At 48.7% G+C, this 20712-nt stretch overlaps 1 protein-coding gene across 1 annotated transcript; it reads left to right on the forward strand.

Moving 5' to 3' along the window:
* Positions 1-8669: 8669 nt before the first annotated feature.
* Positions 8670-20687, forward strand: EDEM2 (ER degradation enhancing alpha-mannosidase like protein 2). The gene is given in 12 exon segments (XM_061572180.1): positions 8670-8909; positions 10557-10667; positions 11936-11975; positions 12325-12430; positions 12936-13061; positions 14412-14623; positions 16382-16523; positions 17354-17478; positions 17776-17920; positions 19103-19224; positions 19900-20025; positions 20027-20687. Coding segments are annotated over 12 exon segments (1836 nt in total). The 5' UTR covers positions 8670-8712; the 3' UTR covers positions 20411-20687.
* Positions 20688-20712: the final 25 nt, after the last annotated feature.

Genomic DNA, 20712 nt, shown 5'->3' on the forward strand with positions numbered 1-20712 from the left:
TATAAGCCCATGGAAACTTTGGTAAAGCTAACCGCTGTTTTTTTCCCGTTTGTCATGGATATTTTACAGTGTTCCACAGTTTAGATTTGAATAAAAATGTGCAATATATACAGTGAGGGAAAAAAGTATTTGATCCCCTGCTGATTTTGTATGTTTGCCCACTGACAAAGAAATGATCAGTCTATAATTTTAATGGTAGGTTTATTTGAACAGTGAGAGACAGAATAACAACAACAGAATCCAGAAAAACGCATGTCAAAAATGTTATAAATTGATTTGCATTTTAATGAGAGAAATAGGTATTTGACCCCTCTGGAAAACATAACTTAGTACTTGATGGCAAAACCCTTGTTGGCAATCACAGAGGTCAGACGTTTCTTGTAGTTGGCCACCAGGTTTGCACACATCTCAGGAGGAATTTTGTCCCACTCCTCTTTGCAGATCTTCTCCAAGTCATTAAGGTTTCGAGGCTGACATTTGGAAACTCGAACCTTCAGCTCCCTCCACAGATTGTCTATGGGATTAAGGTCTGGAGACTGGCTAGGCCACTCCAGGACCTTAATGTGCTTCTTCTTGAGCCACTCCTTTATTGCCTTGGACGTGTGTTTTGGGTCATTGTCATGCTGGAATACCCATCCACGACCCATTTTCAATGCCCTGGCTGAGGGAAGGAGGTTCTCACCCAATATTTGACGGTACATGGCCCCGTCCATCGTCCCTTTGATGCGGTGAAGTTGTCCTGTCCCCTTAGCAGAAAAACACCCCCAAAGCATAATGTTTCCACCTCCATGTTTGACGGTGGGGATGGTGTTCTTGGGGTCATAGGCAGAATTCCTCCTCCTCCAAACACGGCGAGTTGAGTTGATGCCAAAAAGCTCCATTTTGGTCTCATCTGACCACAACACTTTCACCCAGTTGTCCTCTGAATCATTCAGATGTTCATTGGCAAACTTCAGACGAGCATGTATATGTACTTTCTTGAGCTGGGTGACCTTGCGGGCACTGCAGGATTTCAGTACTTCACGGCATAGTGTGTTACCAATTGTTTTCTTAGTGACTATGGTCCCAGCTGCCTTGAGATCATTGACAAGATCCTCCCGTGTAGTTCTGGGCTGATTCCTCACCATTCTCATGATCATTGCAACTCCACGAGGTGAGATCTTGCATAGAGCCCCAGGCCGAGGGAGATTGACAGTTCTTTTGTGTTTCTTCCATTTGCGAATAATCGCACCAACTGTTGTCACCTTCTCACCAACTGCTTGGTGATGTTCTTGTAGCCCATTCCAGCCTTGTGTAGGTCTACAATCTTGTCCCTGACATCCTTGGAGAGCTCTTTGGTCTTGGCCATGGTGGAGAGTTTGGAATCTGATTGATTGATATCTTCTGTGAACAGGTGTCTTTTATACAGGTAACAAGCTGAGATTAAGAGCACTCCCTTTAAGAGTGTGCTCCTAATCTCATAATCTCAGATCGTTACCTGTATAAAAGACACCTGGGAGCCAGACATCTTTCTGATTGAGAGGGGGTCAAATACTTATTTCCCTCATTAAAATGCAAATCAATTTATAACAATTTTGACATGCGTTTTTCTGGATTTTGTTGTTGTTATTATGTCTCTCACTGTTCAAATAAACCTACCATTAAAATTATAGACAGTCTGTGCACAAACGCCACCCTCCCTAGCATTTCGCTTGGGAGACCATCTCTTCCCGGTGCCTTTCCTGGTCTCAGACTCTGGATCGCCTTTAGTACTTCCTCAATAGATGGCACCTCAGCCAGCCACTCACAGGGGGTGACTTCTTCCAATATTTGAGGCACCGCAGCCTCAGCAGGGTTATCCATCCCCACTTTGTCCCACGATGTTTTCCATGTCGAGGGATTTCCCCTCCCCAGGACTTCACAGAAATGCTCAGCAAATCTGCAAACTTGTTCCTGGGGGTCGGAAAACGGATCACCCTTTTTCCCCTAATGATGGTAATAGGTATGGCGCTGCAGGTTACTTTTTTAATGGAGTTAAATAGGGATTTGTGATCGCGGGCCATTGAGGCAGACTCCATCTCCTCAGCAACCTGCGACAACCACCCTTGCAGCGCCTCACAGCTCTCCGAACCTCCGAGTGAAGGCTGCGGTAAGCCTTATCATTCTCTGATGTGGGATGCTGTAGACGATTAGAGTGCGCTTGTTGCTTTTTCTCAGCCAGCTTGAACACCTCCTCTGTCAGCCAGGGTCTTTGGGGAGGTTTTGACTGTGTACCCAAAGCAGCCATTGCAGCTGCCTGAGTCAAAATCCTAAACCTCACCCATTTACCCTCAACATCTGGAGGAGTTGGGGACGATGTGAACCCCAGCCGCAAGAGATGATGAATTATAGCTTGCAACTTTCATCAGCTAGCTGAGACCAGGCAAACTTAGATTTGAATGGGGTCCAGGGTGTACACCTACCACCGGAGTGGAAGAATGGCAGGCGCATCTTACAGATGACTAGTCGATGGTCAGAGGGCAGATCAGCTCCATGGTAGGTCCTGGTGTTAAGGACACGGGCCTGCATCCGCTGGTCCGTCACTATGTAGTCCAGCACATGTTGTTGCTTGGACCCGGCATGCATCCATGATGTTGTGTGGATGCGCCGATGCTGGAACAGCGTGTTGGTAATTACAGGGCAATGGGCTGCACACAAATCTAGCAGCCTCCTACCGTTGTTATTGAGCTGATCTGGCCCATGCCTTCTAATCACTGCAGACCAGGTACCAGCATAATAGGCTAACTCGAGCATTGAAGTCACCCAACAAGATGACTCTAGCCCGAGGGGCCACTTTATCTTGCACCTGTGACAGGAAGTCATAGAAGGCATCTGACTCATCGGCCTTGCGTGCATCCCTCCACGGATGTTCATCTATCGTCGGGGTATAAGTAACCATGACCACCACTCCTCACCTCCGGTTGATGAGAAGGTGAGTCCAAAGTAGCCTGGGGCTTACAGCTTCCCACATTTCACCGCCATGCTCCCATGCCCCCTTCATTCAAGCCACTCCCTGTTCATACTCTTTGGTTCTTTTAGTAAAGTCACGTAGGTATAAAATAAAATAAATCACGACGTTTCGATCGCAACACAAGCGGTCATCCTCAGGCAGAAATATATATATAATCCAGCAGTGGAACCGCTGAACTAGCGAGAGAGCAGTTACAACAAGGTTATATATGTGGTGATGAGCAAGCAAGTGGGGTCTGAGCTGGAACGGAATTCTACCCCCGGACGCAAGCATGTCAGTTGTGTTAATGGGGGAGATTAGGGAGAGAGGGATTAGGGAGGGAGATTAGCATGAATGAGCTTCCGTAGCTGCATGAGAGTTTCATGCCCGCATATGTGCACAACAGTGACTTTACCGAAAGAACCAAATAGTATGGATTCCTGCAGTCACGAAAGCTTCAAATCAAGATTGATATCACTCCCCGTTGTTTGGTAGTATCCTGCCCCGAGTAGAGGACTGTCAACCCCTCATGGTGGCATGAGCCAGAGCCAGTCCACCGGACCTCCTGATTACCACAGAGATCCAGGTGGTAGTGGTCTAGCTCGTGACAGAGGAGTGGCAGCCTCTCCTCCGCAGTGAGCGTTCGAACATTTCACGTGGCCGTAGTGGCTTTTTGTTGTTTCTGGAGGAGCCCCGAGTGTAAAGATTCAATCTGCTGGCTCCTCCAAATGGGGTTTGGCCAAGGAGACGTCATAGACGCCTGTCCCCCCGGGGCCTCCGGCAAAAGCTTATTAATAAAAAAATTCATTTGTGGTTTAGTGGTAATTAATTGAAGCCCCTCGTACCCATCCAGAGCCCCCATTTGGCCGCTGTGGTGGTTACAAACGCCATGAGGGGAAAGGCCAATCGGAATTGACCATCTCCCCCACAGCACTGAACACGACAGCATTGCCCGTCCGGCACCACGAGGAGGTAGGGGGTTGTTTTGCCACACATACACACCTTGACGTACACACATGTAATGTGCGACTTCCGCGACAAGTCGTGTAGAGGGTACTCTTCTTTATTCCACATACAGCACAGGCCAACGTTATCGGCCTCCTCTCCAAGTTCACACTTAGATATGAATTTTCTACAGACTACATACACGGTTGATCACACGGCGGGTTCCGCCCGTCCGCTCCCGGTCTCGCCGCTGGCTGACGGCATGCCGGGGAGGGCGGTGGAACTCGGCAGGATATCCACCACGTGGCCAAATGACGGAGAGAGATGACCGCGAGCAGTGACACAGTCCGGACCCAAGACTCCACACACCGACCCCGAGTCCTCCTCCGCCTCCGCTTATATTTCCGCAGGCGCGGCTAGGCTCCGCCTCTGGCCACGCCCTCTCGTGGAACTTTCTAGCTGATTCTCGGAGTTTCTCGGTCGGCCCTGCCCTTCACCTTTGGCCTAGATACCTCTCCCTTTGGGGATTGGATAATGTTTATAATGGTGCCTGTACCCGTGCTTCTCTTTTCCAACCAGGAGATGCCACTATCTCATTACACACACAAACACATCTACTTACACACACACACACACATCGACTTACACACATACAACGACCAACACACACAATTTTTGTTTTCACTTACACACACATTGACTCACACACACACGGACCTACACAAACACAAATAAATGGACTTAAACACTCACATGGAGACCAGGGTTGCGATTTCCGCATGGAAAATGCGGAAGGAGGGTTCAAATTTTCCCGCATTTTTGCTAAAGTCAACCGCAAACGGTGGAAAGACTACTCCTATGACCGCGCGCTTTTAACAACACGTTAATGCGTTCTATTGGAAAGGATACATGCAAGGCCCAGCATCACGTAGGGCTTTGAGTTACTGATTGGAATGAATATATGATTTCCGCATTTCCGCACAAGAACCACATACTTTATTCAAATGCGGAGCCGTGATTACGAGCACATGTACTTTCACTTCTTCGCATTCTTCCAGCACTTCATGTCGTCTTCGGCGTGAAAGATGCTGAGTTTTGGCTTGTCGCGGGCGCAAACTATAAGCGCGTTCAACTGCTTGCACGAGAGGAGCAACCACTCCTCGGGCTTGATGTTGTTTTGCAGAGAGAAAGCCCTCTCACAGCCGACCGACCTGTGCGCCAAAGTTTTAATCGTTAGCAGTAAAGTGTATATATTCGCAGGAGGTATAAAGTAGCTACGACAGAGGCAAATGAGCGTACGCTGGACGAGGATATTACCTGAGCGGAAACGCGTGTGTATCTGAGCGTATCGAAAACAGCGTGGGTATCTGAGCGCTTGGCCAAAATTACCAGTGGATTTCCCAATGCGCTGCAATCTGAGCGACGATTAATAGTTTTGCATATCGACAGAATATGAATAAAGAAAATGCTACAGTTTATTGTTTTTCCTTTGTCGCTACGAGTACTGCGAGGGCTCCGAATGGCAGACGCTAGGAGACATCATGGGGCTGGGCAAAAGGCCCTGAGCACAGCGCCGGGGGTTGCGTCGATCCGGAAAGATGCAACCGTAGGGATTCCTATCGGCGACAAACATGTCAACGGTGGCGTCGTGTACTTGTGGCAAGTGTGCTTCATCGACGGCATCGACAAGTACTTCGACGCACAAGAGCTCGCGGCTCTCATTGATTTTTTTCACAGTTCGTGCGCACCAACAACGCTGTCTGAATGCAGGAATCCATAGTTCATATATACATATCGTTTTTTCCAGAAGTCAGCAGAGCCAAATGGGCATACGCAAGATATGTGCGCCAACCGCGCGAGTACGGCACCGAGAAAGGCGGGAATCGAAGTCACGATTTGCGGAAGTCTTCACAGGAATCACCGCAAATTGCGGAAATTTGTGCGGAAGAGGGTCACAGAAACTACCGCAAAATGCGGTCGAAAACAGCATGTTTGCGGAAATTGGTGCGGAAATCGCAACCCTGATGGAGACACACACACACATCGACTTACACAAAGATCTCCCGTATAGCCTTAACAGACTGTCAGGGCAAGTGCTGTTAGCGAACACCTATGAAGGCTGGCACGGCACACGAGAGTGTGGATGGACAACACCATGCCCGGCCGCCTTTGTCTCCCCAGTGGCGATGTTTACTCATCGCACCAGGTACTCATTTGAGGCTGATTCGACCTTGGGGAGGCCCGGGACCGGTTAAGATAATTGTCACTGGTGTTGGCCGTGACCGGGAATCGAACCCAGGTCGCCAGGTTCATAGTGCAGCGCGCTAACCGCTACACTACCGCTCTCCATGTACACACACACATCGACTTACACACACACATCGACGCAGACATGCACATCGACTCACACGCGCACATGGACTTAAACACACACATTATAAATGTAAAAATTACTAACTTAATTGTTAGATATTAGTGTTCCACACACACACACACACACCACGCACACACATTGACCAACACACACACATTGACTGACACACACACACATCGAATAACGCACACACACAGCGACTCGCACACACACACACACACTGACGTACACACACATCGACGCACACACAAACACGTCGACTTACACACACAACAACCGCCATTCAACAACCGCAATTCGCCACTAAGTGGCGGTGTCGTCACCACGACGCTTGTGCCAGGCTATGTGCACCTTTAGGCTATGTGAAGTGTCGAACTCCCGCTGGGAGGTCAGGGGGCAGACCCAGATGCCACAGGTCGACTGACTGAGACGACTGGCCGATGCACCACCTGTGCCCCCTACTTTGCCAACTTGCTGTGCTTTAGCCACCAGGCACTCCCCTCGTTGTTGTGAGCGTTGCTCCTCCACCCTCCGTTGTTGTTGGAGGGCGACTGCCTCATACTGCCCAGGTGCGTCCTTCACGAGCTTCCTCCACAGAGGCCGATCCTGACACCGCTGGTATCTTTCATCGGCAATACACACACACATGGGCTTACATACATACACGGACCCACGCACACACATCGACTTACACAAACACATCGACTTACACACACATACATAGACTGACACACACATGGACCTACACACACACATATGGACTTAAACACACAGACATATCGGCTAACAAACACACCCATCAACTCACACGAACACACATCGACTCACACACACACATATATTGACGCACACACACACATCGACTTACACACACACACAAAGACGCACACAGACACATTGACTTATCGACTCACACACACAGGTGTAATGCGAGCGTAAGCGGGGTTCGCTGCTGTCCTCTGGGCCAATCATACGGCCCGGAGTATTGGGGGGCGGAGCCAGTATGCGAGGTGAGTGGGGGCGGAACTTAGGGGCGGACCCAGCAGGGCGCTATGGGGAGGCCAGACCTGGAAGGTTCGGAAGGGCGTGGTGAGAGGGAGGAGACAGGATCACGTGGTGAAGGGGACATAGGTGGGAGCCCGGAAGGGCTCCGAGTCAGTTGGTAGAGTTAAGAAGCTGGACCACGTTGGGTGGCCGGAGGGGATCCGCGCCATCAGCCACGTGGTTGCAATAGCTTCAGCACACCGTCGGCCAGCGGTGTGCGGAGCGGGGGAGCGTGAAGGACTGACGAGAGAGCGCGTGCGGGTGTTAACCCGAATAAAGAGTGACGGAGACCAAGCAGTGCATGGCGAAGTCCTTTATTACACAGGCATCGACTTCCACATGCACATATCGACGCACACACACATATAGACTCACACACACATGGAACTACACACACACAAACATAAGGACTCACACACACGTATCGACAAATCACACATGGACTTACAAACGCACATATCGACGTATAGACACACAGCGACTCACACACACACATCGACTTACACACACATGTACTTAAACACACACATACATAGAGTCACACACACATGGACCTACACACACATCGACGTACACACACACGTATGGACTTACACAAACTCACATATCGACTAACACACGCACACATGGACTCACACACACATGGAACTACGCACACACATATGGACTTACACACACACATCGACTGACACACACATCGATGTAAATACACACCGCACACACACACATGGATGTACACAAACACAGCGACTGTCACACACATTGACTCGCACAACAAAGACAACAACCATTCACAACTAAGTGGTGTTGACGTCACCATGACGCTTGTGCCAGGCTATGTGCACCTTGAGGCCACGTGAAGTGTCGAACGCCCGCTGGCAAGGAGGTCACTGGGCAGACTCAGCTGCCACAGGTCGACTGACAAGAAGACTGGCTGATACACAACCTGTGCCCCCTACTGTGCCAAATTGCTGTGCTTTAGTCATTATCAGAGTTGCTTGTTTTTGTTTGCTTTTTTGACTACTTGTGTTGTGGTTATTGCAAACATGATGCCTTGAATAAAGGTGTCAGTTTTGTACCAGTTTAAAAGGGTACTGTGTACACAATGTTATCTTCATGTAAAAAGTCGGCGTATTGTCCGTCCGCATATTTATTTAGATACTAAACAACGACTCCGAACCACGACTACACGCTGACAAATTGAAGTCAATCGAACACCGACTGCGAGGCACGCGCTACGTGCCCCCCACAACCACGTGTCCCCTCCACAACCACGTGGCCTGCACACACAACCACGTGGTCTCCTCGCGCTCAACAGCAGCAGACGCGGAAGTGGCGGCCGGTGGGGAAGGGGTCACGTGACGCGGCGTCCTGATCCGCGATGGACGCCGCGCGGCGGCACCCGCGGTCCGCTCCGGGCGTCTCCTCTCCGTGCGGTCGCCGCCTCCACCACCTCCACCTCCACCCCCCGCGCCGCCTCCACCTGCTGCTGCTCCCGCTGCTGCTGCTGCTCATCGCGGCGGTGACGGCGGCGCTGGGCGCGCAGGCCGAGCTGCCCGCGCGCCTCCACTCGTACAGGTACCCCGAGGCCTCTGCTGCTGCTGCTGCTGCTCCTGCTGCTGCTCCTGCTGCCGCTGCTGCTCCTGCTGCTCCTGCTGCTGCTCCTGCTGCCGCTGCTGCTCCTGCTGCCGCTGCTGCTCCTGCTGCCGCTCCTGCTGCCGCTGCCGCTCCTCCTGCCGCTCCTGCCCCTGCCGCTGCTGTTTCTGCCGCTGCTCCTGCTGCTCCTCCTGCTGTTGTTGCTGCTCCTCCTGCTGCTGCTGCTCCTCCTGCTCCTCCTGCTGCTGCTGCTCCTCCTGCTGCTGCTGCTGCTGCTCCTGCTCCTCCTGCTGCTGCTGCTCCTCCTGCTCCTCCTGCTGCTGCTGCTCCTCCTGCTCCTCCTGCTGCTGCTCCTGCTGCTCCTCCTGCTGCTGCTCCTCCTGCTCCTCCTGCTCCTGCTGCTGCTGCTGCTCCTCCTGCTCCTCCTGCTGCTCCTGCTGCTGCTGCTGCTCCTGCTGCTCCTCCTGCTGCTGCTCCTCCTGCTGCTGCTCCTCCTGCTGCTGTTCCTGCTGCTGCTGCTCCTCCTGCTCCTCCTGCTGCTGCTCCTGCTGCTCCTGCTGCTCCTCCTGCTGCTGTTCCTGCTGCTGCTCCTGCTGCTGCTGCTCCTGCTGCTGCTCCTTCTGCTGCTGTTCCTCCTGCTGCTGCTCCTCCTGCTGCTGCTGCTCCTGCTGCTCCTGCTGCTGCTCCTGCTGCTGCTGCGCGCTTGATGTTAGCGGCGCTCGGGTCGCGATCTCGATGTGGAGGTGGCCTGCGGCTGGCCACGGCGAGTGGGAGAGGGGAAGGGCTTCAAGGAGACGGAGGCTCGTCGTCGTTTTGCTGTTCATCAGTTTAAGGAGCGTGTACCCCACAGCAGTGGTTTGGGTTGCATGGCCACGATCTTGCTACTGTGGCTCGCCTTTATCAGAATATGTATTTATACTGGAGGAATCTGATGAGCTTTAAAGCTCTTTTGTCACAGATGTCGAGTAGATGTCCAGATAATGGGTGTGTGAGAGAGTGGGAGATGGAATCCAACCTGCACGTCTGCATTGCAAGTCCAAGTGAGCTAAGGGGCCGTCCATAAATGACGTCACGCACCTGGGGGGGTGTTGTCAGACATTTGTGACGATGTGTGACGAGGGGGGGGGGGTGAGAAATGTGACGTCACATCAAAATGCGCAACTTTAGATAAATATAGGCAACACGTTCCACTTAATTAAATAGACTTTTTAATAAATGTTTTCTCCTACAACATCAGAGTGCAGCGCCGCATTAAATACACACTACAATGACAATAGTTTAAAGCGATTTGAAGCATATTTTATTTTCAAAATAGAAATGTTTTTTGGGGGGCGGGGGGCAGAGCTTTGTGACGTCATATTTGAGGGGGGTCTGACTTTTTGTGACGCCGTGTGACGGGGTGGGGTCAAAAATCGTACAAAATCGCGTGACGTAATTTATGGACGGCCCCTAACACGCCACGTGTGGTGGGGTAGAGTCTGGGTATGTTGCAACCCCATGCTGTGGACCAATGGACTAAGCCCATAGATACACGCATAGATACATAGACTCGGATATACATAGAGACACGTTCATAAGAGATGCAGAAACCCGTACAGGTCACAATTGCACTGCTGTCGTGTATTCTAGGTCGCGAGTCAAGGCAATGTTCTACCACGCGTACGACAACTACATGCACAACGCCATGCCCTTCGATGAGCTGAGACCTCTTACGTGCGATGGACAAGACACCTGGGGCAGGTGCGGATGGTTGCGCTTAATATGGGGTGGGGGGCGGGGATGGTTGTTGGTAGTTCAGAATCAGAATCTTTTATTTAGACTGGAGGAATCCGATGACCTCTGAAGCTTCTTTTCGCAGATGTCCTGAAAGCCCATCCGTGCCTCTTGCTGTGCTGTCCACGTGTCGGGGCGTGAGCGACGGCCGACGCCGAGTTGTGGGACACGGAAGGTGCTCGTGTGGGGAGCGATGGCGAAGCGGTTAGCGCGCTGCACTATGAACCCTGCGAGCAGAGTTCGATTCCCGCTCACGGCCAACGCCAGTGACGATTATCTGAATCGGTCCTGGGCCTCCCATAAGTCAATTCGGCCTCAAATGAGTACCTGATGCGATTTGTAAATATCGCCACTGGGGATGCAAAGATGGCTGGGCGTGGTACTAACCACCCACCCCCTCATGTGCCATCCTACTCGCTAACAGCACTTGCCCCCCAACAGTCGGTTAAGGCTTTCCGGGGGATCTTTGTTTTTGTGTGACAAGTACTGTCACTCACGCTTTTGAGAGAGGGCTTTTGCTACGATCACCAAATTTAAGAGTGTGGCGTTGGCAGCAGCAGAGCCAAACGGGCCCTGGTGATCACGTTTTTTATATCTATTTTGCACTCCTATCGTTTTTTTATTGTTTGCTGCTGTAACTTGCTAAGCAGGCCCCTCCTGGACACTTATTCAAACGAAGATTCTGATTCTGATATTAAGAATGAAAATTGCTGACCCGCCCCTACTGGACATCAAAAGAGCTTCATAGCTCATCGGATTCCTCCAGGATAAATAAGATTGTGATTCTGAAACGCATGCATGAAGCATTTTAACTTGGAACAGTTGTGTGCGATATTCGGTTCGCCCAGTGCCTGGAGGGTTTGACTAACTGCCAAAGTGTTTTACAAACAATTGAGGTTTACCATCTCAACGCATTCTGCTCATCTACCAGTCAATTTCAATTGGACCCACTTCGGTATTACAAAATGTCAGTTTGAAAAATAATTTCACCTTTCTTGACAAGCTGACATTCAGTTATATCAACGCTAAATTGGTTTTAACATAAAGTCGATGTTTTATCTGGTATCGATATGTCAGTGTAACTGTACACTGCAGTCAAATTGCGTATCCTTCAAACTGCTGCGATGGTATCTAATGTCGGTCTTGCTGCGTGCTCGCATGCACGCTCACTAGTGACAGGGTTGTCTGGTAGCCAGACAGTAATGTACAATAATTGATTCTTGTCTTCCTTGTAGGTTTTCTCTCACTTTGATTGACGCGTTGGACACGCTTCTGGTAAGGAATATCCACCCGTACGCAGCGTGTCGTTGGTGTAACCTTTCGCTTTAACTTTGAAAAACACTGGCTCATCACGGTGCTGCACAGTTACCTTATGATTAAAGGTGACGGTAGTGTAATTAATAGACAATTATACAGCTACAGCTGTTAGTGTTGCTGGTTAGCGAGCGTGATGTAAAATTCCACCACCTCGGTTGACCGTGCACCAGCGTCAAATTGCTTTCATGTTTCACCTATGCATAAGTGTCACAAAAACGTATGCTCTTACCCCTCCCACCCCCCTTTATCTTCTTGCCCTGTACCTCCTCATCTGCTGAACCCCCTCACTCTCCCCTGTGCCGCGTAGGTTCTGGGAAACACTACCGAGTTCCAGAGAGTCTCTCTCTTCCTGGAGGATGCAATCAACTTTAATCAAGATGTCAACGTGTCCGTTTTTGAAACAAATATCCGTGGTAAGCTACCAAGCTGTGCGATGTGTAGATGTGTCCACGTGGTGTTAATGCGTTGTGTGCCTTAAAAGCAGAACACACAGCCACACACAGCCCGAGTGGCGAATGTATGCATGTATGTTGAACTTCTTTCCACTGTACGTAGCTAACCGTGCTAATCGGAGGTGCGGTTGGAGAAAGCGGGATCCTATATAATGTGAGTGCATTGACTCCACTATTATCGTCTCTATAGTATCCGTACTTATTATCGGGGTTCCCCATGACCAGTGCTTATCTGGAGGTAGCCTCCTGGAAGTACGTACATTTATTTTCACGTGGTAGCATATTTGTCCGATCATTCCGCTTTAACCTGCGGTCCTCCACACTGCTAAAAAGCAAGTGATGCGTGAAACACCGATAGAGACCACCCCCCCCCCCCCCCCCCCATATAAGCGTGTAGAAGAGGAGTGTTGCTGTAGCGGCGGACGCCCTGGATTGCCTCTTATTGGTGCCGACTGTTTCTCGGCAGTGGTGGGTGGCCTGCTGTCTGCACATCTGCTGTCCAAGCAAGCGGGTGTGGAGCTGGAGGACGGATGGCCCTGCTCAGGGCCACTCCTCCGCATGGCTGAGCAGGTCGCCAGAAAACTCCTGCCAGGTATAATTTGGTGTTTTGAAACCCGTTCATGTCGAAAGGTCGCCACAAATGTTTAAACCCCCTGTTGTTACAGCGACGGTCCTAGTTTTGTGAATATTGAAACGTGCGAGCGAGGCGTTTTGTGGAAAGCTTTCGTCCGTTCATTCGTGAAACACAAATCCCCAGCTGCTGTTCCACTTCAAAGGTCCACTCTTATCATTCTCCCAACATCTTAGGGCAATGACCTCTGGGTGCCACTGCAATGTTTGTCTCAGTAGCCCGCTCCCTCCACCATCCTGAACATGTGCCCAGCCATCGCAACTACCTCCGGAATGCATATTCGACTTTTTTGTGCCGCATTAAATGTCCCAAGTCTGCTAACCCTGTTCTGCCATAACATTTCTTGCATCTTCTGCATGTACCGGTTTTCAAAAGGTATAAACTTTTTTTTATTTACTATGTCGATGCAATCAGTCGATATACATGGCATGGTGGATTAACAAAGGTCTGTACAATTTTATCAGCACATGGGCCCCTCTGGATCAATATCTTCCAGCAGCACCTGTTTAATCAAACAAACCGTGGTCAGCAGGTTGCTGATCTTGCAGATCAGGCGATCGATTTCTAAACTGTGACTGAACTTAGTGGGCTGTGGAAAAATTATTGAAAGCAGTGAAAACGTGTGGGTTCGCGAGTCGAGACGCTGGAAGCAAGTTACAGTAGAATGTGGCGTGAAATGGATTTGTAAGAGGGATGCTGGATTTTCATTGCAATCGTAGAACTCATATACCTACTTACAGACAAGACTCAGCAGCACGAACCCAGAGTGAGAGAACTAATGTTTTGGACTTTGGCTCATGGTGTGACGGGTAAATAATACTGCAAAACACGCACACACACAGGCTCACACCAATCAATTCCAACCCCCAAACAAAGAATTCCAACCACAAAACAAAGCAAATTATTTCTAAGGCCCTTAGAATTATTTGCGTCTTAAGGCGCAATTTGAGAAAAAAGGGGGTGAGTCAGCGGAGCGAACATCCGGAGCAGTGTTCTTAATTGCAAGACCTGCAGGCCACTGGCGGCCCCTGGTGGCCTTTAGTGCAGCCCCTGATGTGCAGCGCCTGACAATACACAAATGTGAAAACAGCCCCATCGTGCCATCAAACCCAATGGTTTCAAATGTGTGGCGGTCCTCACACTGATGTGGGCCCCCCCTCTGAAAATTAGTGAAGAATACTGATCCGGTGGAAGTGAATTCTACAGCCTGGGGGCCACACTATGAGGCCCGGTCACCCACCATCATCATACAGAGACGCAACCTCGGCACACACAGCAGCACACGCCGCTGGCTTGCATCCCCATGTGCAGCGTTCCAGACGGCGACGGGCATGCCATACGGCACGGTGAACCTGCGGCACGGCGTTCACCCCACTGAGACGAGCGTCACCTGCACGGCCGGCGTGGGAACCTTCATTTTGGAATTCTCCGCGCTCAGCCGGCTCACCGGAGACCCCGTCTTTGAGGACACCGCTCGCACAGCTCTGCTTTCTTTGTGGACAACACGCTCAGACATCGGTTTGGTGGGTGCCCGCTCCGCTTTTTGTGGCTTGAACCGCGATACTTTATTTTTATGGATTACAGAGATGCCTTTATGGCCAAAGCCGTTGATGTCACCACCACTGTTGCACCTCATTGCCAACGCTTTTCACCCTTTGCAGGATCCCACAGTTGCTGCACAGTAGGCACGCAGTGACCTCCAACTTCTGCCCTGACAGTCTCATCCGACCATATGGTCTTAAGTCTTTTCCTTGGTTTGCCAGATTTGTGGAAACTACTCCAATGCCTGTCTCGGTAATTGGCCTTCCCCCATCCTGCACATGCGTATCCCACCCAGTGCCAACCTTTTACGTCGAATCATCTCGACAACATTCACCTGCTGTGTTCTCTTTCCCGGCATTTCACAGCATATGTCTCAGGCATTTGTGCTCAAATGCCAACAACTATTCCTTTGAGCTGCTTAGCATCCAGCTCTGATAAATACAGAAATACAGATGAGTGCTTCCGCTTCAAATACCCCTTTCTTTAGAAACAATGCAAAAAGTATAAGCTTTACCTGAATTGAATTTTCATGAAAAAAATAAAGTATATAATTTAATTCTCTGAATCGGTGGCAGCTGATGCACATCACACTCTATCACCTATTGACGAATGCGTCACCGGAGAAGAGGTTTGTGTCTAGGTTGCAGGGGTTTAGACCCTACTCTGGGTTGTGCCACCAGTTCGTACCTTTGCTACCATGAAGGGGCCTTGCCCTGTTTGTATGTCTCAATAAGGCTACTGCCAAGTGCTTCTTTATGCGGCCAGAAAACTCTGAGTGGGAGTGGTATCATACAACAGACCTGACTCCCTTTTGATAACTTGAGGGACCCATCTGGAGTCACGACCCACGCTATGAGAGCGCTGCTCTGGTTGTTTTCATCCGCTCTCGTCACGAGTGCGTCTCTCCGTGTGAGATTTTTAGTTTCCCATTATGTGGTGAGCCACTGTAGAATCATTGTGCAGATGTTTATGGTAAAAAGTGCTTCTCTTTAATGGCCGCTTCACATTCTAGAACACGTGGGACTTTCTTTCGGGTTGTGCTTGACCACTGCAAAAAGGTGTCCCCTACCCATGTCCTCCTGTCCTGACATCAACCTGCATCCTGCAACGGTCCCCAACCTTTTTGGCACCAGGGACTGGTTTCATGGAAGACAATTTTTTCACGGACCGGGGAGGGGGGGGTTCATCATTGGGTCTTTCCCCCTTTTCAAAGAAGCTCTCCAGTGACATTTGTTTTTGGCTCATTTTGACTAGAGGTTAGCTTGTGGGTTTACCAAAACTGTGACTGAGACAAGTACGCAGTGCGGGAAAAAGGCGCGGATGGAAGTAGTAAATAAAATAATGGGCGGGCCACGCGCGGACTCACCGCTCACCTCCTGCTGTGCGGCCCGGTTCCTAACAGGCCACGGACCGGTACCGGTCCACGGCCCGGGGGTTGGGGACCCCTGCTATACGGAATATCTTGTCCAAAAAGGTGCAGAGAAGGTGCAAGCCAGTAGCGAACCTCCTTCATTTGCATTTTCTGCACAGACTTCGGCCAGTTTGAACCACTTTCAATGAATCATTGGAAGATAAAAGTTGTGGCCTACTGACGGAACGATACAGTCTAAATCCACCCGTGATATGCACGTGACAAGTAAATAAAAAAAAACGAAGCTGCAAAATATGCATGCATCCTTGCATCGTCTTTGCAGCCAACACACATGGCCTTTGTGTATTTTATTTCTTATCACCTTTAGGTTGGCAACCACATCGATGTGAAGACGTCGGCCTGGGTCGCACAGGATGCGGGGATTGGAGCTGGAATCGATTCATACTTTGAGTACTTAGTCAAAGGGGCCATCCTGCTGCATGAACCAGAGTACATGGAAATGTTCAAAGGTATTTCCATGGCGACTGGAGGAATGAACACGATACTTTGGGCATGCTATAGTGATTGTGACAACAGTTGATCATCGATAATCAGGCACGCGATTATCTGGCTTCCAACATCATTCTGTCTGTCCCAGGCCTATGTGGCAAAACTGCTCCAAAGGCTGTACCCAGTCCGGCGATCGGCACTGGCACCATGTGCGTGACAAAAAAAGTAGCTATGCTTGAAACTTGATTTTAGAGATACAATACATTATAAACAACATCCATCAACTTAAACAATTAAAAATACTGCAGGTATATAGATTTTTCATGACTAATAACTACAGTAATAACAAAATACACAGTGCGATCCGTCAAAGTGTGTGTAATATGACGTTCGCATCAGTCCGGTGATCGTCAAACACAAGTTGTTGAAACAAGAGCGTTGTAGTACGTACATCACCCCATGCAGAGTCTTCGAGATTGGAGTGGTAAGTACGTTACAGTAAATACAGTAACTTTTTACAGTAGGATATTTATTTTTGTCTATTTGTATGTTTATGCCAATTTCATATTGTACACAAATGTAAAACACTAAAACCATACACACAACACCTAAAAACAATGCTATACAAGAATGTGCAAAAATAAGCTATTTTAAATAATGATTAGTGATTATCCGGCGATTTCGAAAACCCGTCGCCTCCTTCCCACCGAAGCTGCCGGATAATAGATGATCTACTTATTTTTTTTACATTTTGGTTAAATCTCTTCACGATGTGTGTAGTTTATACCCAGCAATTTTTTTTTTTATCAATGAACAGTACAGTCAATGGTTTGCATGCGTTTCGTTGCAGAGTATTCGGAAGCAATTGAGAAGTACATGAAGCATGATGATTGGTATGTGTGGGTTCACATGAGCAAGGGGACCGTCTCAATGCCAGTCTTTCAGTCGCTGGATGCCTATTGGCCAGGACTACAGGTACGCACACTCTTCATCACAGTGGGACCCCACTGGTCCTTGTAGAGCTCGTTCCTCGAGGTCCAGGGTACGATACTTCGTGGGCTCAGGTTGTGTGTGTGTGCAATAAGGTGGATTATAACAACATCAGGCAAGACAATTACCAATGTTTTTTGCTGTTTATTTTTCTGGAAAAAAATCACAGAAAATTTGTCTCCCAATAAATGAATAAAATTGAATAAACCTCCATTGTGCTGACCGTGATAAAAAAAAAAATTTTGGTGAGAAATGTATGTACGGCTTGTATCCCATTTTCAGAGTTTGGTGGGAAATATCGACAGTGCCATGAAAACTTTGCACAACTACCATCAAGTGTGGAGGCAGTTTGGTGGCCTCCCAGAGTTCTACAACATCCCACACAGCACCACCGTCGACAAGCGGGAGGGGTACCCTCTCCGCCCCGGTGAGCACGGGGTTGGCTGCTTCTGCATGTAACGAGGGCTGATTAATTAACGTCACTTTAAATGGTGGACCATTGCTGTAGGAATTACAGAATCAGAATATATATACTGGAGGAATCTGATGAGCTATAAAGCTCCTTTTCACAGATGTCCAATAGAGGTGGGTAAGAACATACAATACAAACATGACAGTAGTGCAAAGTATAAGATAGGTAAACAAATCACCCACAACGCATACAGATACAACTAAACCATCTTTCGATTTACCTACTAGGCAAAGCCCACCAAGGTATTAACTTATTTTTCAGAAGCGACCTGGCCACAAATGATAGCTCAACAAAATAGCAGCAAAATAATGGAAATAATCTCAATGCATGCTCCTAAATGTGGAGGGAAAAACTGGAGGACCCGGACAAAAAATCCACACGACCATGGAGAGAACATGCAAACTCGAAATATACAGGCATCAGGGTCGGGATCGAAACCCCGACCTGTATACCGTGCGAGGAGATAACATCTCACCACCGTGATGCCCCTTAAATAAATTAATAAAACATGTTCAAATTGCATCATCAATTCCCAAGCTTCTGAAAGGCAATAACACAGAAAAAACGGTTTCAGATTCTACTTTGTACGATTCCCATGATAAAAGGCTCTGACCATTTGAATGAGAGTCTGAGGTGGTCTGTAATGTTTGACTCGTGCAATACTATCTTATCTAGGCTGCAGCTATTCTTAGCTTAACTATTCCAGATTCAAGCTGGCCAGAATGGTGATTTCATGACAATTCCAGCCAGCCAGAATCGTGCTTATGCGGTGCTGATGCTCGTGCAATGGGCCTGATGCCGCCCGGATTCTCGCATGGCGTTCAGGCAGGAAGAGTGAGCCCGTGGATCTTCCCGGCATCGCCGTTGTGAAACATACGACCACCGATGTCTGTGTAATACGTTTCAGTGGCGATGCCGGTTGATACGGGCTGGCTGGTGTCGACTGGAATTGTACTTCGCAGCGAGAGTTCGGAGCGGACGTTTTGTCTCGTGACGTGATGCTTGAAGCACGATTAGAATATTGTCAGCCACAGTACAATGCCTCTGTCATCTGTCTCCACCTTTTCAGGGCGGCACACCCCCTGCTGCCTGTGCTGTGGTTGCTAATCGTTTGCAGCGCTCGTGTTAATTCCGCAGAGCTTGTGGAAAGTGCCATGTACCTCTATCGAGCGACCAAGGACCCCTTTCTGTTGGATTTGGGCCAGGACATCTTGGAGGCCATTGAGAAGAATGCTCGCGTGGAGTGTGGATATGCAACGGTAAAGGATTTCTTTCAGGATGTTGGTTACAATTGGGCTCATGAACAAGTGCATCAGAAATCCTATTTACCACATTTCCAATGGGTGTATATGATTTATCACTGCCTCTATTCCAATAATCATTTTCAAGTGCAAGACAACCGCAAAAAATACCCCTGCTATCAAGTTATTTGCATCAGATGCAATAATAAAGATGCACAAAGGCTTTGCATAGAAGGAATACATTTAACACTTCACTCAGAATAAAGGATGTTGTGCATTATTAGACTTGGTGAGTGGAATAATTGTATACCCCACTCACCAATTTGTCCACACACTTCCATTGTGTTTTTCTTTGTTTTCGTGGACCTGACTCCATTGTTATTAGACTTGGGTGAGTTGGAATAATTCTTAGTGTTTGTTCATAACCGTTCCCAATGAAGTTGTGTGAATTGCTACCAATGAGTATTTAGCACAAACACGGCCGAGCTCGACCTATTGAGCATCAGTCGTGAATAAACACGAATTAGTTTTCTGCTAAAATGTAATTTTATTCTGAAAGTCTTGACCGCACGTAGACAGTAACATCACATCATAAATACACCGATTTAACAACAATGTGATTTGTTTAACCGTTAACAAACAGTAAACTTTGTACATTTGAGAGCCTGTTCCAAAAGTCTTGATTATTTGCAGGTAAAAAATGTTCAAGATCAAAGACTGGAAAATCGAATGGAATCGTTTTTCTTGGCCGAGACCACAAAATATCTCTATCTCCTGTTCGACCCGGACAACTTCTTACACAACAGTGGTGAGGTATCAGGACAGTGTGTCCACTCCTTTTGGAGAATGCATCCTCGGCGCAGGGGGCTACATCTTTAACACAGAAGCCCACCCCATCGACCCAGCGGCTCTGTATTGCTGCAGTCATTTTAAAGACGAAACTTTGACCCTGAAGAGATTGTTTGAAGAAGCTGTGAATGCAGCGCCCAAAGATAATGCAGGTGGTTACACACCGTCAGACTGGAGTCAGGTTGACAAAGACGAACACAATGGAAGTGTGTGGACCAATAGCAGCAGACCTCAAGAAGCGGGGGCCAAAAGGAAATCTGGCCATAGAAGAACAACGGCCATAATGGGATCGCCAAGCCAGCCATACACCGCAAAGCTGTCTGTTTTAGGACAAATGTTTGTTGACAAGGAATAAAAATCCTGTATCATTACTTGATGCTTGTTGTGAATGTTGCAGTAACTACCATAGACCAAGCCAGACACTGCCACTGATTTGTGTTATATTGGACTAGGATTTGGTTTGCCCTTTAAGAGTAACGTGGCTGCTTTTGCACTGGGTATATAACCCAAAACGTACACGCTTTTACTCGCAGCACAAATGTCTCGCTATAATAATAGCAACTGACATTTTAATGATGAACGTACAAAGCAAACAAAAGTGAATCTTATTCAATTTGAAAAAAGTTCCAGTTTTAATAAAAAAAAAAACAGAACTGA

The sequence above is a fragment of the Lethenteron reissneri genome, chromosome 49 (assembly GCF_015708825.2).
Source record: "Lethenteron reissneri isolate LAM-NWPU_2019-01 chromosome 49, ASM1570882v1, whole genome shotgun sequence".
Lineage (NCBI taxonomy): Eukaryota > Metazoa > Chordata > Hyperoartia > Petromyzontiformes > Petromyzontidae > Lethenteron > Lethenteron reissneri.